Below are 24,612 nucleotides of genomic sequence, written 5' to 3' on the forward strand. Positions count from 1 at the left end.
AGCCTCAAACTTAGCCCCAAATGCGCCTCGTGCAGAAGCAAGAGGCGGCTGAGTACAGCGACTTAACCATTTGGGAGATACCAGGCCTTCACCCAAGGAGCGTGGTGAGTCCTGGGAGACCATGGTCAACCAGCCGTGGTGTCCCACTGCTGTGTAAGCTGTGAGCCCTGTGAAATTCAGAGGCATACACCTGCATCCTTCCTTCTGCCCCTGCTTTGAATGCTTGTCCTGGGAAATAGCAAACATCTGGGGTGAGAGTGAAGTGGGCTAAACTGACCTGCCTAAAGCGTGTCATGTAGACATGTTCTGTAGTTGGCCTCATCTGCTTAGGTGAAAGGGACACCCTGTAATGGTCACTTGAGGTGGTGAGAGAATCAGTCACTGCTTATCTAACTGCAACTAGTTTTCTTTCTTCCTCTCCATCCCAAATAAATAGTTCTACAGTATGTTTTTTATTATTATGAAACCTGATGGGATAGTAACAGCTGAATGTGGTTACAATATAAAAATTAATACTGCAGGATAAATACTTTGTTGCTTATCATGGAACTGAACAGTAAATTCAGGAAATCCTTCTATAAGCCATAATCTGGCTCCTGAATCTAGGCCCAGTTTGTAGCAGAAAATGCAGATTGTTCACTATAGGAATGTACAGATTGCAGAATTGCTACCAAATTTTTGTCCTGCAACGTTTGGTAAAGGATGTTATAAATACTCTTTGTCAGTGTGCTAGCAGCTGTAACAACAGTGAAATGGTTGAGTTAGAGCTACACATGAGATTGTGTTTATTGTGGGTATGCATACAACTTGGAGGCTGACTGTTTGGCTTCTTTTCCATATTCTTATGTGTAACGGTACTCTTGTTGCTGTTGCAAAGCGGTAGCTGACCTTGCAGGAATAGTTTTGTGATGCATGTAGAGTTTTGAGTGCACTGAATTACACTTTTCACAGCAGTTGTGCCATGAAAAGTTGATGTATTAGAAGGTGCTTGTTACATAAAATACTTCCTGAGTGTTTGAAATAGGGATTAATGTGATAGATTGTGTATGGGTTTTTTTATTACTTATCAAATAATACTTGTAGTACGTATATACTAATTTGCCTGAGCAAAGTGGTTCTCAAACCAGTGATATCTTATTTCTCTAGTACTGCAGTAACTTTGGAAGGTGGGATTTGATCAGCTCAAACTGAGGAGGCATGCAGTCATCCGAAGGAAGGATGCTGCTGTTTGCTGACAGCAACAGTCAGAACAGCCTGTTCTCCATCTACAGTCCCTGTCAGTCAGTCAGGACCTCAGAAATAACTGTCAGACACCACTGTTCCCTCTGATCATTTGCAGCTAGTCAGACGGATACATGATCAATGGCAAAGTTGGATTAGTCTAATAGTTCCCTGAAAAACTGGAAAAGCAAGGTGTTTGTTTAGTCACCTTGGGATTATTGTGGTTAAATGAAACGAGGTGCTGACTTCATCGTAGGTTCAAGAAGAGTGTGAAACTGAGCTCATCCTGCTCCAGCCCAGCCTGTCTGCCCAGGGCAGGGTGAGTGTCAGGAAGGGGGGAGTGGGGCGCACGACGGGAGGAGTTGGGTGCTGCACGGCCCAGCCGAGCAAAGGGCTCAGCCCGCAGGCCTGTGTGACACAGTCCAAGGTGGGATCAAAAGTAGTCCTGTGCTTTGCTGCCAGGCGTTGTCAGCGTCCAGGGTATAACCCAGGAGTTCATTGCGTTAACGGGGAGTTTGTGAGGAATCTGGTGCCACCAAAGGCCACGTGTGACAGAGTGATGGGCAAGAAGTTCACCTGAGTGTATTTGTATTTCACAAATAATTTAGACAATTTAAAACCGATAGCAGATCCTATTCCAGTTCATGCAGGTAGTGAAAAGCCATGGCATCTGTGGGAAACGTTGGACAATGAAGATGTAAGGGTTTATTTGTGTGTATAAGCTCACAGCAGGGGTGGCTCTGTGAGCTGCATAGCTATAATACCATGTCACTGCAATCTTTAATCTTTCTCTGACAGGCTTTTGGATGTGGAAACAGCCTGAGAGAAAAAGTTGTGCAATTAGATTGTTTAGATTGTATGCACAGTCTTTCACACTTGTCTAGCTTAGCACTACCTCCTCTTTTATTCTTCTGGGGATTACAGTTCAGCACAAGTAACTGTGCTGCTCTTTTTCCTAATGAAATGCTCCCCACCCTCCCTACCCCCCCCCTTTTTTTTTTTTTTAAGCCATTGGGAGCTTGTAGGAGGGTTAATGGGGCTTCGGTGAAAATTCCCAACAGGGTACATGGCCTTTAAGTAACACAGATGCATTATATCTCCGAATATGGCACAAGCTAAACGTTCTTTGGTTGAGTTAGCCTTTGAAGAAAAGATATCCGGGATACTGAAGATCAAATAGAGGATAACAGCTGCTTGGGATAATTAGTGCTAGGAATAGACTGATTTATGGAGCATCAGGCAGTGCTAGCAGCTATGTTTCTAAAGCTTTGTGAGAAAGCTTGACATTTAAAAATGAGATGCTGGAAAAGTGGGCTGTGAACTTGGTCTGTTTGGATCGATAGTCCTGCTTATAATTCTATGCTGGAGCAGCTCTGGAGGAAGAGTTAAATGAGAACCTCAGATTTTAAAATGCTTTTCTGGTTGAAGCTGTTAATAACTTGAATTTGACTTACTGAGCAGTAAATGAGTGTCTCTCACATAACATTTAAATTTGCCAAGGAAGTCAAGTCCATGTTCCTTCTCTGCATTACATACTAGAACACTTTCTAAAAAGAAAGTGACACAAACCTATCATTTATATCTCTTTCTTAGTAAAAACTGGAAGCCTCTTGCTATGTTTTGTCAGCAGTGACACAGCTTCTAAATTTAGTTCTCTATAAATTATAGTTACCTCCCTAAAATCACAGCAAGCTGGTACTGATCAGTGTTTTCCCTGCCATCCATACAATACATACGGCCAAAATACAGAGCATGAACAGTGTTTGGGTTTGGGGTTGGATTAGGCATCATTGATAGCTGAAATAGTTTAATATAAGTTTTAGTTATTCTCCTCCCCTCTCCCTCTCCCTTTTTACTTTTTTTTCGAATATGTTACTGCAAATTTCTTATGCTATCCAATGGTCATTGGCAGCAATGGCTATTGGGCCTTAGATCCTGAGAGAAAAATAATTATCCAGTGAGACTAAAGGAAATCAGAATGGGGAGGTTATCAATGTACATAGCTGATCTTTTTTTAAAAAAAATACTAATCTGAGGAATTTAAAATTGCTAATATTTATAGTAATGCCTAGAGAAGCCCAGTAAAGTCGGGAACCTAATGAGCTGGTCACTGGACAAACACACAGTACAAGGCTCTCTAAAAAACACACTTTTAGTGAGACAAGACTCTTTGAAGGCTGGTAGGAGACGCACATGTTCAGAGGAGTGAAGTGAGTGGTCCCAAGCTACACAGTAGTAAACAATCAGAGCTTTGCTGTTACCAAGACTCATGCTTGTGTGGTGTTGTACATGTTCAAAATCAATTTTAATGGTTCAGTGCTTCAATACTGAATGAGCCTTTGATTAATCCTAAACACATCCAGTTCAATAAACTTGTCCTGTGAGAGTGGGTTATGAACAGAAATTTTGTCATTTAACTGTTGAGTAAAAAAGCTTGGAATAGGAATGTTGTGACTGATAACTATTTTACTCATGAACTTCAGGAGAACACCTGTCTCAGACTTGCCTAAATGGCTAATGCATGTGTTTTCTTTCAGGAAGGGGAGGTGGTAGGTAGAAGTTTGTTGATTTTGTTAGCTTCTCCCTTTCCCAACACTTGCAGAACGTGCTCTGTGAAGCTACGGCCCACATGGGAGATGAAGGGAATGATGTGATCTGGAGGACTTGGGGTTGCAATAGCTTCACGTACACCCAGAACTTCATGGGCAAGTTTCCATTTCTTTACAGAACTAGTGGCATCTGCATATAGGAACAACTATGTATGTAATCAAAGAACTTGAGTGGTGGTGGAGGAGTTCTATAGTAACTGATGAAGATTAGTGGTTCTGGGAGCTCTATGTGGCTTATTAGCATGTCTTTTTGGAGTGAACCCTATTCCCCTCCCCAAGCCCAGAAAGGGTTTTGTTTCCGTTCCTGTGTAACAGAGCTCCGTCCACAGAGGCCATGTCTACTGGAAGAGGGAAGATCTGTGCTGGAAGCAGGACTCTCGTATCCCTGAGCAGTGCAGCAGCAGCCTGTCTCTTTGATATGTGTCTAAGGAGAGCCTTGCACAGCCTGACCCTGGTCTTGGATGGATGTCTTTAGCGTTACTGCAAATAAATACTAAATAACATATAGAACTTCTATGTATAAATATGGTCCCATTCCCTCAGTGCTTCCTGGCCCAAAGCAAAGGCATTTTGTGATTAGTCATTTTTATAACTTTGGCAATTACTTTCTAATCTAAGATCTTTGAAAGTGTTCTGTCTGTGGATAAATCTTGTTTTGGGGACATGGGGATTTTTTTCTTTAATTATGTTTGGGGGATTAAAATCTTGCTATTTTGGAAACAGCAGTTCAGACTAATGAAGCTGGCAATCCACACTGTAAAATTCAATTTCCATGCTAGGTGCCGTGCAAATAATCAGATTCTTATAAAGGAAGAGCTGCTCAGTTTTAGAGCTGGGAGCTGCGATCCACTATGACTTCTATTCTTCTGCAAATATTATCTTAAGCATGCCTACAAATCATACCTGTCAGAATTCTTTTTTCATGTATTACATTAGTTTTACTGCTGACTTGGTGATTTGTTTTTTAAAATTATCATGGAGCATTAAGCAGGATTCTGGAGTGTGAATACTGGCCAAGAGATGTGTTTACTTCATACCATTTAGCAAGGTTAGGGAACATTATTTTTGTGTAGGCATCTTCAGTCATTTTTCTCCTTAGTATGTTCCTTACCGAAATAACATTTTTAATTCTGTGCTTCAGCAGGGACAGTTAATTTCTCTAACAATAAAAAGGGCATTTGCTCTTTGACACCTCACTTCGATTCATTACTTCATATTAAGTTTAAAAGGTCCTCCCTGTATATTTTATCAAGCATGTAAGCATTGCTATGACTTTTATTCCAGTTGTTAACTTTAGACTTCATGCTACTCGTTACTACAGCAGTTAAAATATATTGTTACTTTAGCATTTCTTGCATGACACGTCTCTTACCTTGATCATGATCAACAATCTGCTTAATGTAACTGCTTATGATCTGCCTTACAGTTATAGTCAGCACATGAAGGCGATAAGTAAAATAAATTGACTATTTGATTATTTTGACTAAATTGATTATTACTTTTAAAGCAGGCAATCTGTTTTTTGCTGTGCTTGTACAGCACCTACTACAATAATATTGCAGCCCAGAATTAGGATTTATGGGCATTGCAGTGAATACAAGTAGCTTTAACAGAATATGAGGCTTACTCAGTTGTGCAAGTTTGTCCTCTATTATTGGCATAATAAAGGGAGCTAACTTACTCCTGTCTTGTGATCAAGCAATATAATATTTAAACCCCTTCTGTTTCCTGCCTGGATAGTTCTGCATTAAATCTCTGCCTTATCCTTTCAGTGCAGCCATTGAACCCCGTGTTAAGGTAAATGTTTCGGCATCACATCTATTTTGTAATGTCAGGGCAGATTTTTTATTTTTTTCTGAAATATTTGAGGTGCCTTTGACCTGTGGCATGATGTTTGAAAAACCTGACTTGGTTTCTACTTTTCAGGAATTCTTTCAATTCTCTCCTGTTAAGCTCTGGGAACAGTCACTTCCCAGTGATGGGCCTGGAGTGGAACAGGCCACCCTTTGTACCTAGCCCATTGCTACTTGTTGCTGTCACTTGTGTGCTCAGAGTTGCTGCATTATCAGCAAATTTAATTATTCCATCTTCAAAACCAGTTTTGCCTCGGAACTCCAGGTGCCGCAGAATACTAGCTTTTTAATGGTGTGATGGTAAGAGTTTGTGACACAGTGAGGAGAGTTAACTGTCATGTAAAACATTTGAATATTATCATATTCCTAGCTTTCAGTGTGATTGTTTTGTAAGGACTGGTTTAAAAAGTTTGTAACTTTCTGCTGAGTGGTTTGCTAAAGAACTTGGGGAAATGTCCTGGGTTTGGCTGGAATGGAGTTAATTTTCACAGGAAGCTGGTAGGGGACAGAGCCAGGACAACTAACCAAACTAGCCAAAGGGATATTAAATACTATATGTCGTCATGCTCAGTATATAACCAGAGGAGCTGGCCAGGGGAGGGAATTGCTGCTCAGGAGGAGGCCGGGCACTGGCAGGTGGTGAGCGATTGCATTGTGTATTCCTCACTTGTATATTCTTTTATTGTTGTTATTGTTTACCTCTTCCTTTTGCTTTTCTGTTAAACTGTTTTTGTTTCAAACCACAAGTTTTACCTTTTTTTTTTTTTTTTTTTTTTTTTTCTGATTCTCCTCCCCATCCTGCCAGTGGGGGAGGAGTGAGCAACCAGCTGCATGGTACTTAGTTGTCAACTGGGGCTAAACTACAACAGGACCGTAAGGTCTTTGTACTCTACTGGATTGTGCCTAGGTCTGGGAGACAAGTACTTGCAGTTCTGGTGTTTCTGCCTTAGCCCTGTACTCTACACATGTCAAGTCTTTCTGCACCTCCCTCATTCATGGAAATAGCTATGTCTTCACAAATGGAGATAGGTGACAGGCAGGTTCAAGGGGGCTACAGGCATGTCTGTACTTCTGTTTTAGCAACCTGTGATGCTTTTGAGGGCTTTAATATTCTCACCCACATAATTCTATTGCATAAGCATCTCATGCCACTTTAAGAACAACCTATGAACTGAGGGACTGCAGTCAGCCTCACCGGTACTGATTCACTGCCTATAAATGTGGTGCTTCCCTAGATGGAAACTGGTCATCACAGCTCCATCGCATTGTGTTGTAAGCTGCTAGAAACTGCTTTCACAACTGATTTACAGATGCCTTCATTACAGATGTATGATATCTTAAGTGTTTTCACTGATGTTGGAAAAGTTTGGCACACTTCTCAGGGTGTATCTTATATGCCAAAAATTTCAAGAAGCAATATGATTATGAGTATTATTCAACTTGTAAATACACTTACTAGGTGTAACTGTCCATCACTCCCAAAAGATAAATTACAACATACATTCGTGGGTAGATGATGTTGGGGTGAAGGAGAGCTGGCTCTATTGAAGGGACCTTCTCTTCTCTGCCTCTGTCAACAGTCATTGATCCTGTCCTAGTGTGTGTACATGTGTAGTACAGAATGCAGGAGTGGCTAGTATGTATGAGAGAGAAGGGGAAGAGTGACCAAAAAATGCTGAAGATCATAACAAAGAATCTTGAGTCAAAGTTCTTTCTTGGCAAAATCTTGATTGTGACAAGCCAAAGGATCATGTAACATATATACAGTTGTGAGCATCTTACAGGAGCCATAGTCTTGCAGATTAATTTCCTGTTGAAAGATACACACTACACTAAGCGGTGCTATTTTAATGATATTCTCTAGATCAATCTTCAATAAATATGGCTAAACAACATGCAGGTAATATTCTCTTTCAGACATCTTAGCTATAAATAAGGCCCGATGGCCAGAGCACTCTCTAATAAGAATTCCCCAGATCCTCTCTAGTTTGTCTTAAATCCTCCAAGAACAAATGGGCTGGTTTAGGGCTTCCTTCAAGAGAAGGTACTGTTAAAGAGTACTTACTGTGTTGTCAGTTTTTGAAAGGGGAAATGAGTAAGAAGGCTGTGTGCCTGGAGTCTAAAGGAAGAGGAAGCATTGGGCTAGAATTGAGCGTGTTTGGATTTGTTTCTCAGCTCTGCTGTGTGCTTCCTGAGACTAATCATTTAAATCTTGGTTCTCTGTTTCGGAAAATCAGAGATGTTATTTCCTGTCCATTGTAGTTTATATTTGCGCTGAATACCTTTGTAGGCAAGGACTGTCTCTGCTCTTTTCGTCTGTGATATCTAATACAGGACACAGTGAGGTCCTGACCTCTTTTGTGACATTTTTGTACAAAGTGATACAAATGATGGCTAATGCAATGGTGAAGTTTAAAATATTCATGCTGTGTTGATGAGGCTGTGGTGTGTCAACACACAACACCATCTTCCTGAGCCCTACTTGTTGAGAGTGCATAAACCAACTTTCTCTAAGCACAAATATGGTAGAAAAACATCTTTGTTCTAATTGGTTCTGGAACCGTACTTTGTTCAGTAAAGACAACCCTAGATGACTTGTCTGTGGGCGGAGACCAGCTTGGTGGCAGAACTGATTCTGTTAGTCCAAAATCATGTTTCTCCTTCTGTATAACACGGATCTATCCACTCTTACTCATAGATTCCCTCCTCGTGTGCTCATGCAATTGTGGGTATGGGCAACAGTGCTACAGGCTCTGTGCTTGGTGATCCACACCATAGTTACAGGTGGCTGGTAGATCAGAGCGTCTGCTTGCCTGCCGTGTCTGAAGTGGCAATTCAGTTTGGGTAGTTAAAGCTCTGCAAACAAACATGTCCTTTAACAGCAAGATTGGTGTGTGGCCCCATTTCTGCTGCTGTTCCTGTTGCTGCCCCATCTGCTTGTGCTCATTCTCCCTTTCTAGCTGCCTTTTACCTCATTTATCCCAGTGCAGACAGAAGCGGGCTGATAAACGAGGAGGTTTAAGGGAAATGGAGTTGATTTCCCTATGTCAAAACCTGACAGTGATCATAGGACCGAACACTATAAGGCCGACTGTAACAACTAAGCATATATATACATGGGAACTAGTATTTCGTATGACGTATGCTCTGGCCTTTAAAAGGCATGGTTAGCAGGTGGTGGTAAGACTTCAAAGAGAGAACAAATGAGGAGGTAAGGTTTTTCAGAAAGTGACTCTCTTGTGTGGGAGAGAATATATGAACTACAGGAGGCAGAAAAGCAAAGTCTCAGGTTGATTATTACAAAATATTTGGAGCTGAAATATCTGGGCTGGCCAAAATGTTTCTATTTTTCCCCCCCCCCCCAAATATAATACTTCCTGAGTGTTGCCCATCTTGTCAGTAATTGCAGGTGAGGACTTGTCGACATGGCCAGGCATCTCTGCAATTGGTGGATCAAACTAGAATTGTGATGGCTGGTGACATATTTAGGTTCAAATTTGATGCATTTTCACCAACTTGAAACTATGGTCATTTGTCTGTGAGCTGTAATGTTCCATACACTTTGAAACTTCCCCTTGTTGAAGACTATTTCCAATTCAACAGTGGTGAATACAGCAAATTTATACAAGCTGCTGACACGCAGTGTCATGCTTAGATGTCTGGAAGGCCAGGGAGTGGTGCAGAACACGTCTTGCCACAGGCAAATTAGAGGCTTTGCCTGATCAGTGGTGAGAACCCAATGCCAGCCACTTCTGTAAAAGCTGGGCTTTTGCCCTTGAGATATGTATATGTATGCTTAATGGGAGGCTTATCCATATCTCTAAAATCCATTTGTGCCAATGATCCAGTCAGTCATCAAACCCATTAGTATGGCTTGGCTTCTTCATTTTGTCTCCTGAAGTTCATTTTTCCATTTTTTTTCTTAAGATCAATGTTGGATTAATTGGCAGGCATGTGGGAAAGCATCCTTAATGGTATGCTGGTCCTTAGAAGCAACCATGCCCCAAGTCACAGAATGATTGTCGTGGTTGTTTCCAGTTTTCTTATACAGTGACGAGATGACAAGTAGGAGAAATAGCAGTAATGAGGACACCGAATTCTCACTTGCAGGGCTAGTTATTCTCATCAGTTAAATATCGACGTCTTAGAGCTGATTTGTAATTGTTTAAAAATTGAAGGTAATATGATTATATTCAGTTTAGTGGGATGATTCACTGTATGGATAACGAGTGGTTCCTGAAACTTTGGCTATGGCTCCTGAGACTTTGAGCATGTGGCGTTGTGTTAGCCAGTTCTGAAATGATCCAAGAATGATGTGGTGCTATTTGCGTATAGTGCTCAACAAAAAGGAGAATAATATTAAAGAGCTTACATGGTTATTTCTGTATTTATATGTTTCTCTTATAGTCCTGTTAGTACAATCTGTACACCTAGGGAGATTCATTTGTTTCAAATTTGATGCTTTAACCACTAAATCATCATCTCCAGCTGGCACTGAAATAAAGTGATTTGCATCATCTACATCAGCAGGGAAGTGTCACCTTTGTTAAAAAAAGAACCACCGACACACAGACTTAATTATCTATTCAGAGTGCAAGCTAGCAGCTCAAATGTAGTGACTTCTCTCCAAAACCAAACCAGATATTTAAAGAGCCATGATCAAAATCACGCTTCTCTGAAAAAGTAACTTCTGAAGATAGATATAACTGATCTTTAAAAAAAAAAAAGAGGCTTGCTTCTGTGTTTTATGTTGTGTATATTTCATATAATTGGCTTTGCTGCTTATCTGTTGCCAGTTTTCTCCTATCTTTGTTACATGGCTGATGACAACTTGCTCCTTTATTGAAAAGACATTTTTGTTTCAAAGCCACAGACGTTTGCAGGTAGACTCGGACTTCTGGTCTTTGAGCCTGACTAATGTGCTGTGATAAACCTGCTCTCCTTCCATAGAAACAATGAGTGGTTTAGATTTTAAAAGCTATCATTTCAAATACTTTCCCTTTGTGTGACTTAAGCCACTAGTTTGACATTTTGTATTGAACCCTTTTAAGATGCTGTTAGGTCAAATAATAGCACTGGAAAATGCATCTAATAAGATGCTGTCGAATAGCTTATTTTAACTATTTAGTGCATGGCATGTCATGAATAGTAAGTGTAGTTGCAGTTTAGATCCACAGAAAAGTCTATTTTTGTGTAGGATGTTTGAAGTCCCTGTGCTGGAGAGTCAGAAACACAGAAGCTGTGCAGCCCACTTGCTGCTGCTGGGGCTGTCCCTGAGCAGCCCTGGCCGCCGGGCCTGACCCCGGCCCGCCCTGGCATTGAGGGGCTGTTACATCCATCGCTCTCCCCGTGTTCTGCTAGCGCTTGTGGGACTCCTTCCCAGCACAGCTTTTTGGAAAGGCTGGCGGGACTATCTGCACACGTCCAGTCGGAGGCCAGAATCTAATGTGAGAAGTCTCTTTGCTGGGTGTTTCATTCACGGCGGAAATTTCGATATTGCCCCTGTTAACAGGCGCCGAGTGAGACGTGTCAGTGTTGCCCGGGCCGGGTGGTCCCTGTGCAGCCCTGGGCTGTGCTGCTGCCCTGGAGCCCTTTGCCGCCGCCCAGCCCCACCGCTGCCGCCCCGGCGCCCTTTATTTCTACCCGGAGCTGCTGCTCCTCTTCGCCTGCTGCATCCCAGGTGGTGCTGGAGGAGGAGAAGCTGCTGGTTTATTCAGGCAGTGATGCTCGGATTGTGGGCGGGAGCAACTCCTTTTTTTTTTTTTTTTTTTTTTTTTCCCTCCTCTTTCTCCTCTCCTTGTCCTCCCTCTTCTCTCCCGCACCTCGACTTTGCTGTCTCTGCACTGCAGATCCCCGCTAGCCAGCACAGCCGCTGCCGCGCCTCCCGGTCCGGGCCCCCCGCCCCACCATGCCCCCCGCCCCGCCGCCCTAGGACGAGGTTTTGGGCGCCGCTGGCAGCGAGGGGCCGGGGCTGCCATGCGGCAGGACCGGCTGACGGGCTCGCTGCGGCGCGGCGGGCGATGCCTGAAGCGGCAGAGCTCGGGCGGCGGCGTGGGCACCATCCTCAGCAACGTCCTCAAGAAGCGCAGCTGCATCTCCCGGACGGCGCCGCGCCTGCTCTGCACCTTGGAGCCAGGTAACCCGCTCCCCGCGGCGGGGCGGCGAGGCGGCGGCTGCAATCCCGTAAGCGGCTTAGCCGGGGAGGGGGAGCGCCGGGGCGCGGGCCGCTGCCTCCCCGCGGGGGCTGCTCGGCGAGGACGACGCGGCCGGAGGGCGATGAGGGCCGCGGGTAGGCGCGGCGGGAGGGGGTTCGCGCCCCGGGGGCGGTGGCCGGCGGCCGGCACCGGCCCCAGGCAAATGGCCGCGCCTCGCCGGCCGGCGCTGCCGCGCGGGCAGCTGCGGCGGGGCTCAGCCTGCCTGGGGAGCCGTGGCCGCGGCCTGAGGCGCGGCGGCGGACGGGCCGCCCGGGCTGGGCCGGCCGCGGGGAGGGGAGCGGGGCCTGCGAGGCCGCCCGGGCTTGGGCAGCGGGCGGAGGCAGCAGCGGCGGGGGCAGGGGAGCCAGGCCGGCCCCGGGCAGGAGGCCGGAGGCGCCCGCGGGCCCTGCGCAGGAGCAGCGCGCTGCCCCTTCTTCGCGGGGCTCCCGCCGCTCTCCCCACCCGGCGGATCGCCGCTCCGCTCCTCAGCTCTCCCGGCTCCTTTCCCCGCTCCTCCCCACGGCGTCGCCGCCTCCCAGCGCTTTTGTGCCGTTTGCCTGTGCCCGGTCCCTGCTGTCTCCCTCCCGCCGCTTTCCGCCAGCCTCTCCCAGCCACCCCCGAGCCGCCGGGGCCCCGCGGTCTCCCCTCAGCCTCACCACACCTTCACAGCTCTATTTGCTAACTCCTGACGTGCCAGAGCCCCCTCCTGCCGCCCGGCCTTTGTCTGCGGTAGGGTGTTGTCTAAATTGGTAACCATGCCTTTCTTCAGGGAAAAGGCATCAGCTCTGCAGCTGTTTTTTCTGGATCCTGCTTCAGTACCAAAACCCTGTAAGGGCCAGGTGGTCAGCCAGCAATGTGCATTTTCTCCAGGGAAGTGGGCCCTCAGCAGAAGCACTGATGGGTCATCATTACTGAATGCTAGATTCTAGTTGCCTGCCATCCAAATTTTGCATCATTTGTTCTTTTATCAAGTCTTGGAAATTTAAATTCAATTTGCAGTGTCAGAGCTGTCACTTGCAGCTAAAACACTGTTGATCTGTTCCCTAATCCTAGGCATTACAAAATGCACAAGCCTGAGCTGTACTAAACGAGAGCACAAAGCATAGAAACACTTAAGATTCAGTTTCCCATTGTACTAGCTGTGTGTGTGTCAGGCACACAGTGCTGACTGCTTCTGTGTTTGAGGTCAGTTTCGGGTGCTATTATTGATAAGGTCTCAGATATATTCAGGTATAGGTTTATGGGATTGCTGTTATCAAGGATGTTTCCTGACTTGTTATTCTCATACAGCCCAGCTCCTGCAGGAGTCTTCTAATACGTCAGATAATGATGTTATCTGGATAATGACATTCTTTTATTTACACTTCCACAAAGACCAGGGGTGATGATCAGAGGTGTAACAACAACAAATGCCATAGTCTTAAAGCTAGGAAATCCCACTGGGTGGAGGTTTCCATATTGTTCATATGTAAGTAAATAACACCACTCAGGATGCGTGCTTTCATACAGTGATGGAGATGGGGCACCTAAGGTTTTATTAGTGTCTGTATCAGATGTCTGTTCATACTGCGAAGTTTCTGTAAATGGCAGATTTTAGATGTGCTTTGATACATCCCAATGAGCTCTGGCTCTTGACAAAAGTGATTTCATGCAGAGTTACTCAGAATGTTACTTTTGTTTCACATTTTGCAAACAAACCCTTACATTTAGAGATAAATTACAGGGCAAGGCTAAGCATCTTCCTGAACCACAAGCGGCAATAAGGTGGTAGTTTATGTTGCCATTTTTTTTCCCTAAGTTTGGACTCCCACTGCACATGAATCTGCTTTAGGCCTTTTTCCTTGTTTGTTTTCCATAAAATATTTATTGGCTTTCCATGGGAGAGGTTTCAACAGCTGCTTTTAAGTACAGCCAAGAACCTGCAGTGATGTGCTGTGTAAGTTTGAAGCTATAACTCATATACATACATCAGAACAGGCCATCTTCCTATGCTTTTTCTAAAGAAATCCTAGACTTTGCCCCATCATTTTGTTTAATGTTGGTGACGAGTGGGGATGTTGTGCCTTCACCCAGGTACTTGGCTGACCACAACATTTTTTTTCCCCTCGTTTGGCTCATTATGTGGTCCTGTGCTATGGTTTGGTCTTGCGGTGCAAGTCTGCTAGGGTTTGGGAATCCTAGGGGTATCATCCTCCCTCTTACAGCCTTTTGTTGTCAGGAGTCGTAGTGTATTTTACATGGGAAAGCTAACGGGGCTAGTTGTTGTGTCGTGGTTTTGTTTTGGTTTTCTCCTTTAAATAGCCTTTTTTGCAGTGGTTTCAGGTGACCTGCTTGCAAGGGCATTGAACTTGCCATATTGCAGCATTCTGCTACCCTTCAGAAATTTGACTGGTGCCAAACAACTGTACCTTTTGTAGAGCTAGTTAATTCATATGTGTTCCCAACACATTCCTGCATACATGGTTTAATATGTTTTTTAAGTATGAAGCATCAGTTGAAAGTTTATGACCTGGAGGTAATACTTAATATGTCAACTGACACTATAGCCTGGCTGCCTTGATGTAAAAGGGCTGAGTTGTAGTGACAGCGCTTATGGTCCCCAAGAGCAGGAACTAGGCTGTCCATGCAGAGGAGCTGGAAATAAAAATTCCCATAAGGCCCCAGATGTCTTTTATGTAAGAGCAAGTGTTTACGTAATGGAGAGGAATGTGGCCCAGAGATAGAGGATGGACGAAACGGAGAAAATCCAGTGAAAATGGGTATAGAAGGTCTGTGGTAGGGTTGGATGAGTGTGGGATGCTGAGGAGGGAAGAAGGTACTGGGGAATCCAAGTTAGTTTGTGGGGAAAAGGCAACCGAATACAGAATTAAAGGGAGTTGCTGGTAACACGTAGCACATGATGGAAGTGTAAGGGAGAAAAGATGGTACGTGGGAGGAGGCCCTGGGGAAAGGCTGGTGATGATCCAGGCAAGAGCAGAGAGGATGAAAATGACAGGACTGAGTGCAGAAAGAGAAGTATGTGCAGGGTGGGAGGTTCGTTAGGAAAAAATGGAGATAGGAAGGCCTGGGAAACCAAGAGAGGTTGGAATAGGGATAGGCATTAATTTCCTTGAAGCTCTGAAGTCCGAAGACAAATTTGATGAAGAGTGCGGAAACTGCACATAGCAAGATGGTTCTCATGCCAGAAACAAGCAACAGGCAGTGAGCTGCTGCTCCCAGCTTGCTGGTTGCCCTCCTGCAGATGCCCCAGGAAGGTCTTGGGTGGGAATAGCCTTTCCTGGCTCTGTCTGTACTGTTTGTGTTGCAGCTTCTTTTTACTTGATTTTTATTGATCAAGGTTGTAATTTTTTGGTTTCAGGAAATGTAAATTATTTAACGTGAACAGGAGTGAGGAACCATTCCTGCATGGTCTGTGGCTCACTCCCCATGGCTCTTCCCTTCCTCTTTCATAAAATCATCACATAATTTGATTTTTGGAATGTTTCTAACTGGGAACAAGTAAGGGAGCACAGATATCACAGCTTCTATGGGAGGTTACAGTGCATGGCCGGACCGAGGGGTTCCTCACCATACTGAAGAGAGAGCGCCATGTACTCTGGTGTTACCACGTATTTTTACATTATTCTAACTTCTAGTAATTGTCACACCTGTCTTAATTGACCGCCATGATCTAATAAACGTTTGTAGATGGAGTTTCAAGGGTCTCACTTCAGTCTTATTTAATCAAGAGACACAGCTCTCTTGGCCCCTGTGTGAGATCTCTGGTCATGATGTTCATGTAGTTATATCTTACTATGCTTGATCTTTTGCAGACTTGGCTGTCTCTGCTTGCATTTTTCCTATTAAATTTATAAGACAAAGAGGGAAGTTGTTACTGAGATCTTTAAGTCTTAGAAAACAGGAAAGTGATTAATATTTGGCTGCTGAGTTGGAAATGAATACATTATTATTTTGGAAGGCCTCTTTGCTGCAGGGCAGTGTTAGATAACACATCAACACCTCTTACCTTAACAAAAGGAGTTCTTGGTCATAATATCTTTTTGTATGTATTAGGGCTTTCCAGTACTTACCACTAGATTGCTTGGGAATGAGACTCACTTTTTTGCATTTACAGCAAATGTGATACAATTTATCTTAGCAGGTTACTGGCATTGTTACATTGCTTTGAATTATTATGAAAAGATTTATCTATTAGAAGTCCCTGCTGAGTGCCATGGAGTTACGGGCAAGAATACTAATAAACAGTTACTTCCAGGAATAACTGCTAATCCTTTAATGTTTTTCAAGACATTTCTATTCTGGTTTGAAGCTTTTATTTTTCTAGATCTGACAAGCGTGTCTTTTAAATTTGAAGCAGGGAAATGAAAGCACTGATCCCTAAATCTCAGCGATGCAATTCTAAAATGCTAAAATTCTACACAATACTAGTTTTTGTGTGAATTATCTTTCTTTCTCTTCCCTCTCCCCCCACCAAAGGCAAAAAAAAATAAGCCTTGAAGGAGAAGTCTTTGTCTTTAAATTTATATTTATTAGGCAGTAAGGCTTTTAAATTACTTATCACTACGTCAGTATGCAAATGCTGAAAGGCATTTTACATTCCATAACGAGCATATGCCACTACAGTTTGGGTTTCTGTCAGACCCACAGGCTTAGTCCTCCAAAGCATTAAGTATTACCGGCAAGTTGATTAGCATGGATTTTATATACTCAAAACCTTGCAGGATTAAAACGTGGTTTTGGTTTTCTTTTTTAATATATGTGGCTATTAAAATATATATTCAAAACCGTTTGGCTTGATATTCTAGAAAGAAAAGAGGCTCTTCATAATGTAATTCTAAATATGGAACAATATTAAATTATGGAGGAAAAACAAAGAAAGGCTTTATTCTTTACACCAGAAGCCCCGTGGGAGAGGATGGGACGCGTCACGGTGTTCAGCACCACCACCCTGGACAGCGGCACTTGATGGACCAAAGACTTGACCCTTCAAGACGCGGCCTGGAAAATCCCATGTGAAGTGTTGCTGTTCTACCTGTTCTGGCGTACCCAGCAACACAATCAGCATCCAAACATCAGCCAAACTTTAGATCGTAGCATTTTGTGTAACACCGTGTTTTACAGACTGTTAGCAGGCATGCTTTATAACAATTAAAATCATTTGCTCGTGCGGCCAAAATAAAACCTAAGCTTAAATGAGAATACTGACCAAATGTGCTTTGTGTTCTGAGGAATTATATAAAAATTTCTATTCCAAGCAATAAAATAATTTTAGCACTGCAAAGTTAGAAATTAGGATTGAGCGATTTAATGTCAAGAAGTTGAAACAGATGGAAGGAAACTCTTTGTCTCTGTATATATATTTTTTTTGGTGTGTGTGTGTGGATGCATATCATAGTTTGCAGTGTACAAATATTGTTTGTAGAATAGTGAACTCCATGATTTTTAGTGAAATGAATTGTGCAGAACTACATCATTAGACTGAAAAGGGCATTATTGCATTTTACAAACATTTTGTCCACGTACTACTTAACATGTGCCTTGAATCCACTGTGAAGACAAAAATTCACAGAAACAAGTTGAAATGTAGTTGTTGAAACATGTAGCTAAAATCTTTTGTTCTTATTTCAGTTGCGTGTTTATTTTTATCTTCTGAACTAAATTAAAAGAATGATTGTGATTACTTTTTTTCTTTTTATTTCTAGGAGTTGATACAAAATTGAAATTCACTCTTGAACCATCTTTAGGTCAAAATGGTTTTCAGCAGGTAATTTGATTCATTTTTCTCTTGAGTTTGTGAAGGACTGGATTCTCTTCAATCAAGGTACTTGCCCTAGTTTAAAAGTGCATCTGTCATCATAATGTCAGAATATTATTTGCAATTGCATCAAGAGCTGTTCCATTAGCATTTGGAAAATGTAATAGGCTTTCATTGTTTACTCAGATATCTCATAAGTCTTTGTGTCCTAGAACATTATTTGTTATATCATTAAGTAATTAATGTATATTTTCCCTGTGAGTGGATTATGCAGTTAAACTCCGAAATGTGTGCAGTAAAATGAAATGAACCTGTATGTCTGCAGTGCTGTAAATGTTGCCATACTGTTGCATTAAACTAGTGGTGGATTTTGTATATTTTTTGATGTTTTTGCTTTTAGTGGCATGATGCACTCAAAGCAGTGGCCAGATTGCCGACAGGCATACCGAAAGAATGGCGGAGAAAGGTAGGTAGACCTGTATGCTTTGTGGGACACGTTGCCTGTCAGTTTCTCAGGAGAGAAGAGGTGAATGACATCAATATTAGGAGTGGTTTTTAGCAAATATTTGGAAGTTTTAAGTTCAAGTTGTATTGGGGATCTTTCCCAGTTTACATTAATCAGTGATAACCTCACAGGGCAGCTGGAGAGACTGAGGAGACAGGTAAAGATGGTGTTTTCAGTAGTTGAGCTCTTTCTGCTTGAGGCTTTGGTAACTTATTCTGGTGCAGATGTTACTGCTTCATTCTGTCAGTCTCAAGGAATTGCATCAGAGAAGCTGCCCCCGCAGCTGAAGATCAACTGAAAGGAGAGCAAATCTCCATTGTAGGCTGTGGCTCTTGTGAAGGTGAAGTTGATAGATGCTGGTGCTGTCAAGAATGCTTGTAGAAACATTTGATGGGGGAACAGCAGATTGCTTAAATTAGGGAAGCTCAGAGTCAGGAGTGATGTAGAATGATAGAGTGTGCCATTAATGGGAAATTGCACCAAATTATTGTTGTAGGAAAGAGTCCCCTGGGATTTTGCTAAACTTAATTTATTGCTTTCTTTAACAACGCTTCAAGTTCCCTAGCCTAAAAAAGGTATGTCTATTCATCTTTTCTATGAAACTAAATAATTCACATGATCTCACTTTAAACATGCAATTTTAATAAAAAGAATATTTGTAAAGCTTTATAAAATAGATGTAGTTCCATATATTTTTGATGCATCTGATAAATTTTCTTTTCCTGTGTTCTTTTTGCAGTCTTTCTAAACCAAGCCATTTCCTTCTCCCCAATTTGTAAAAAGCAATAGAAGACTTACAGCAGCATTGTTTTCCTCACACCACTATGATTTTATTTTTAATCTATGACTCTGGTGTATCGTTACATCCATCTAACAGCCTTTTTTCTTTCCTGAAGTGTTCTTTTCCAACACACCAATTAGTCTCTCAGGAACTTTTCTGTGGTATGTGAACAGCAGAGGGCATAGAACCACAGAATGGTTAAAGTGGAAAGGGACCTCTAGAGGTCATCTCGTCCAACCCTGCTGCTCCAGCAGGGCCACCTACAGCCGGTTGCCCAGGACTGTGTTTAGATGGCTTTTGGATATCTCCAGGGATGGAGACTCCACAACCTCTCTGGGGAACCTGTGCCAGTGCTTGGTCACCCTCACAGTAAAAAGTGTTTCCTGACAGTCATACAGAACCTCCCGTGTTTCAGTTTGTTTCCATTGTCTTTGGTCCTGTCACTGGGCACCACTGAGAAGAGCCTTCAGGTATTTCTATACAATTATAAGATCCCACGTGAGCTTTCTCTTCTTCAGGCTGAACAGTCCCAGCTCTCAGCCTTTTCTTATAGCAGAGATGCTCCAGTCCTTTAATCTTCTTAGTGATCCCTTGTTGGACTCTTCAGTAGCTCTGTATCTCTCTTGTACTGAGAAACCCAGGACTGGACCCAGCAGTCCAGGTGTGTCTCACCAGTGCTGGGCAGAGGGGAAGGATCACCTCCCTGGACCTGCTGGCAACGTTCTGTGTGATGCAGCCCAGGAGGCCGTTGGCCTTTGCCACAAGGGCACATTGCTGGCTTATGGTCAACTTGGTGTCCACTAGGACCTCCAGCTCCTTCTCCGCAAAGCTGATTTCCAGCTGGGTGGTCCCCAGTGGATACTGGTGCCTGGGGTTGTTCTTCACCAGGTGCAGGACTTTATACTTCTCCATGTTGAACTTCACGAGGTTCTTGTCAGCCCATTTCTCCAGCCTGCCAAGGTGCCCTCAGGCTTATCAGCCACTCCTCCCAGTTTTGTGTCATCAGCAGACTTGCTGAGGGTGTGCTGTGCCACCAGCAAGGAAGAGGGTGAAGGATCTAGAGAACAAGTCCTATGAGGAGTGACTGAAGGAACTGGGGTTGTTCAGCCTGGAGAAAAGGAGGCTGAGGGGAGACCTTATCGCTGTCAACAACTACCTGAAAGGAGATTTTAGCATGGAGGGTTTGGTCTCTTCTCCCAACTGACAAGCAATGGGACAAGAGGAAATTACCTCAAGTTGCACCAGGGGAGGTTCAGATTGGATATTAGGAGAAATTTCTTCATGGAAAAGGTTGTCAGGCACTGGAACAGGCCGCCCAGAGACATGGTGGAGTCACCATCCCTGGAGATGACACGTAGATGAGGTTCTTAGGGACGTGGTTTAGTGCCAGTGGTACATTAACGGCTGGACTTGATATTCTTAACGGTCTTTTCCAACCAAAATTATTCTATGATTCTATGGTCATGCAGCTCGGATCTCTATCTTCTCCTTCTCATTTTGCCCTTCTCTGTGTTTGCTCACATGTGACCACATGATGCTAGCCAAAGAAGTAGTGACAAGAAAAGGGATGTGGTCTTTTCACTGCCATTCCCTGGTTTCCCAATGATTTTAAGATTGATACCAAAATAAAAGAAGCATTTTGTGCGGGCAGCGTGTCGATTGCCTCCTTTGCTGGCAGCAGAAGGGGCAGGGTGACATCTACATTGTTGCTGTGGCATGTGACATTTGTTTTCTTGGGCTGGCAGAGATAAAGAATCCAGTCAAACAACATCAGTAGGGTGTCAGCAGTGCCAGAGGCTGCTGGGAGGCAGAACAGTGGCATTCCTCCGCATGGGTGGCTTTGAAAAAGTGTGGGAAGGGACATTTAAATGCAGAAAACGTGAGATTCTGGGAGCTGTCTATAAATTCCTTCATCACACAGCTATCTAAGTGTTTAAGTCTGTGGGAAGTGTCTGAATTGCTTTTCTCACTTGAGTGATTTAACGGCCGATATAAAACTCAACCAATTTACTTTCATGATTTCTTTCTATTTTCTTTCCAATAAAGATCCTTTATTGTTACTTCTTGTCATTGTATGACCTGTCATGTTTTTCATAGTTGGGTACCTTTTCAAATGTTTAATAAAGGTCCAGCCTTTGTTTTTCAGATGCATAAATATGCTCTGGTAATTATTAGGCTTTAAAAATTGTCCAAATGTTTGGGTTTAGAAGTCCCTGTAGCACCAGCAGTTTAGGAAGCCCTCTTGTAAGAGTAAGTTGCTCTGATCCAAGTGATACCGTCAGATCAGTCCCAAATGCTTAATACTAGATACTATTTCTTCTGCAAGGTTGATCAGAAGAGACTTCTGGTAGAGAAAAGCACCACTAGATTTCTTCTGTGGGGTTTCCAGGAGATGAGTCCATGGTGGAGTTTGAGGAACGCCTGCAGCAGTGTTACCTTTTTATAAACCTCCTTGCCGGTTATGAGGTTAGAAGGGCTGAACTGACCAGGAGAGTCCTTGCAGGAGGGTGGGCTTCCACCTACTTTAATTCCGCAAAAATTGTTTTAGATACAGTTCTGCTTATTTCAAGCCTAACAGCAGATCTCATATAGGTGAAGCTGATGAGGTTCATCTAACAGTACATATGAAAACTGTTAATATTTTATGAGAAAAATAATTAATTTTGTTGTCTTGCTTTGTGTGTATTTTTTTAGGTTTGGCTGACCCTAGCTGATCAGTACTTACACAGTATAGCCATTGACTGGGATAAAACCATGCGTTTCACATTCAATGAAAGAAGTAATCCTGATGATGACTCCATGGGCATCCAGATAGTAAAGGTAGCCAGCTAACTTGTTATTTTAATTTTTTAATGAAAAGTGATTTTTTTTTAATTAGGTGGAATTTGGATTTATTTTGTTCTCTGCTACTGCTTTGGCAAAAATTACACCTGAATTCCCTTTGGCCCACCAAAATATTTCTTCAGCTTTTTTGATCCTTCTGCACTGGTCTGGTTAGTGTTAACTGGGGAAAAAAAAAATGCTGTTACTGTTTGGTTTTGTTTGTTTGTTTGTTTTCCTCAGTTTCTGCTTTCTTATTTTAAAAGAAACACTGAAGTTTCATGGAGACAGAGTAACATAAGTGGGATTTTTTTCTCTCCTCTTTTTCCCTTCTATTCCCTATAAATAAACACAAATGTTTGCTGGGATTAGAAACACACCTAAGATCAACTATTTGTGTCTGAAAGGTAAAAGGCAAAACAGAGCTGCAGGGAGAAAATGCTAGCTAAACACAAAACAGTATTGGCAAATAGAAAGGTTTGTTTCTGCAGGTGGAAGTTAATTCATGTTTCTCTCTCACTGCCCTTCCCACCCACTCACTCTGCTCCCCCTGCCCTAATATTAAGTTCCTGGGAGAAAATAGTCAAGCACCATTTGCAGGAGCTAAAGCAGGTAATGGAAAAGAAGATCACAGTGAGCTCCTGCCTGCCGCGTAGCACAGCAAGGAGCAGAAATCAGTGTTCACGCCGGCTCAGCACAAACCGACAGCAGCGTTCGTGTCCCAAAGCCACAGGGAGCCCAACCAGAGCAGAAGACAGCGATTGAGCATTTTTCAGTTATTTTATGATAGTGAAACACCTTTGTCTATATATGTTTCTCAGCTGATTAATGTTTAATATTTAAAGCAGTGGGCAGTTTTGCGGAAGAGCTTAACAGATTTGCATTGCTAGGGTGACTTAAATAGTCTATTTACATATTCAGGAGGTATTACTCTATTTAGGAGAGATTGTGTCACCTTAACTAGAATACGCAGAGCAAAATATTTAATGTTCTTGATTATTACAATTGTCATCTGTACTTGGTTATTTAAGCTTATAGATATTACTCATGGAATATTAAAAATTGTAGTACGTTTTGCATTTCACTTAAAAATCACTTCAGTTTCAAGATCCTTGTTTCTGTTCATTTTGGTTTGGTTTTTTTGTTTTGAAAACTTAGTTGCCTGCCAGTTCTTTTATACTTCGATTAAAAACAGTTGCTCTTTTTTGTCCAATTAAGCAGCTGTTATGTCTTGCCTCTTTGAAACGTAAATATCTGTTAATACCTTCTGTGACAACTTCATAGGAACATCTTTTAGGTAACTTGTTTACTTAAGAGCTCGCTGAACCTATTTCTCGTCAGTGTGCTAAAGGCTTGCAGATTAAAAAAGAAACATTGTCATCAACTTTGAGAATATGTATTGGGAGGGTGGAGGTGGGAGGAGAACTGGGACAGACAGGAGAACTAAAGGGGGAAGGAAAACGCACATTTTTTCTGTCTTTTTTCTTTTTTTTTCCTGTAAAGGACCTTCACCGAACTGGTTGCAGTTCTTACTGTGGCCAGGAGGCAGAGCAAGATCGAGTGGTATTAAAACGCGTTTTGCTGGCTTATGCCAGGTGGAATAAATCTGTTGGCTATTGTCAAGGATTTAACATACTCGCTGCACTTATTCTAGAAGTAATGGAGGGCAATGAAGGGGATGCCCTGAAAGTGAGTAATTTTTTTTTTTTTTTTGGTGTTGAAGATGGCTTTTAGTTGGTGAACTTTAGAATAAACCAGTGTGTGAATTTTGTAGACAGCCTAAAAGAACAGGACTTAAAAGAGTCAACCAATTTATATCTGTGGATTGTTTGTTATCCTGTCTGAGCTAAAACGCACAGTTGGAATGTTATCACTGTTAAATTTTTTTTCAAACAGAAACAAATGAAGGCTTGGCCATAATAAAAACAAATGGGAACACTGCTACTAACTGTAGAATGTCTTATCCTGTAATCCCAAATCTGCCTTCAGACACCATACATAGCTGAAACCTTCAGATTGCATTATCAGCCTCTTGTGTGGCAGTAGCATGTGGGGCAGTTAATGCGTCTGCTGCATTTTAAAGCAAATTCTAGGAAAACACAAATGTTTTAAATGAAGAAAGTATCTGTTGCAACTGGTAAATACCTGAAGCTGCTTGCTTAAAAAAGCATTCTCAAAACAATTTACATGCTAATGAAACAGAATAGACTTCAGTGGTGCAAAAAGATTTCTGTTCTTTTCTGTGCTCTCATATAACTGAGATTGGGGAATGACCTATTAGAGAGCAGTGTAGGGGAAAGGGACCTGGGGGTCCTGGTGGACAGCAGGATGACCATGAGCCAGCGCTGTGCCCTTGTGGCCAAGAAGGCCAATGGCATCCTGGGGTGTATTAGAAGGGGGGTGGTTAGTAGGTCGAGAGAGGTTCTCCTTCCCCTCTACTCTGCCCTGGTGAGACCTCATCTGGAATATTGTGTCCAGTTCTGGGCCCCTCAGTTCAAGAAGGATAGGGAACTGCTGAAGAGAGTCCAGCGCAGGGCCACAAAGATGATGAAGGGAGTGGAGCATCTCCCTTTTGAGGGAAGGCTGAGGGAGCTGGGTCTCTTTAGCTTGGAAAAGAGGAGACTGAGAGGTGACCTCATCAATGTTTATAAATATATAAAGGGTGAGTGTCACGAGGATGGAGCCAGGCTCTTCTCGGTGACAACCAACAGTAAGACAAGGGGTAATGGGTTCAAGCTGGAACACAAGAGGTTCCACTTAAATGTGAGAAGAAACTTCTTCTCAGTGAGGGTGACGGAACACTGGAACAGGCTGCCCAGGGAGGTTGTGGATTCTCCTTCTCTGGAGACATTCAAAACCCGCCTGGACGCCTTC

General features: G+C 43.0%; 1 protein-coding gene across 5 annotated transcripts in view; it reads left to right on the top strand.

The window, feature by feature from the left end:
- Positions 1-24,612, top strand: part of TBC1D30 (TBC1 domain family member 30) — a 54,486-nt gene that overhangs the window by 12,768 nt on the left and 17,106 nt on the right. For 3 of the 5 annotated variants that reach the window (XM_065641634.1, XM_065641662.1, XM_065641669.1), the window contains 4 exons: positions 17,580-17,641; positions 18,033-18,098; positions 21,613-21,738; positions 23,242-23,427. In XM_065641634.1, the coding sequence (XP_065497706.1) occupies positions 17,580-17,641; positions 18,033-18,098; positions 21,613-21,738; positions 23,242-23,427 (440 nt within the window). Of the gene's footprint in view, positions 1-11,624; positions 11,820-17,579; positions 17,642-18,032; positions 18,099-21,612; positions 21,739-23,241; positions 23,428-24,612 lie in introns of those variants that run through there. The other 2 variants (XM_065641644.1, XM_065641653.1) reach the window with 1 other exon arrangement.

This window comes from Caloenas nicobarica, chromosome 1, assembly GCF_036013445.1.
Source record: "Caloenas nicobarica isolate bCalNic1 chromosome 1, bCalNic1.hap1, whole genome shotgun sequence".
NCBI lineage: Eukaryota > Metazoa > Chordata > Aves > Columbiformes > Columbidae > Caloenas > Caloenas nicobarica.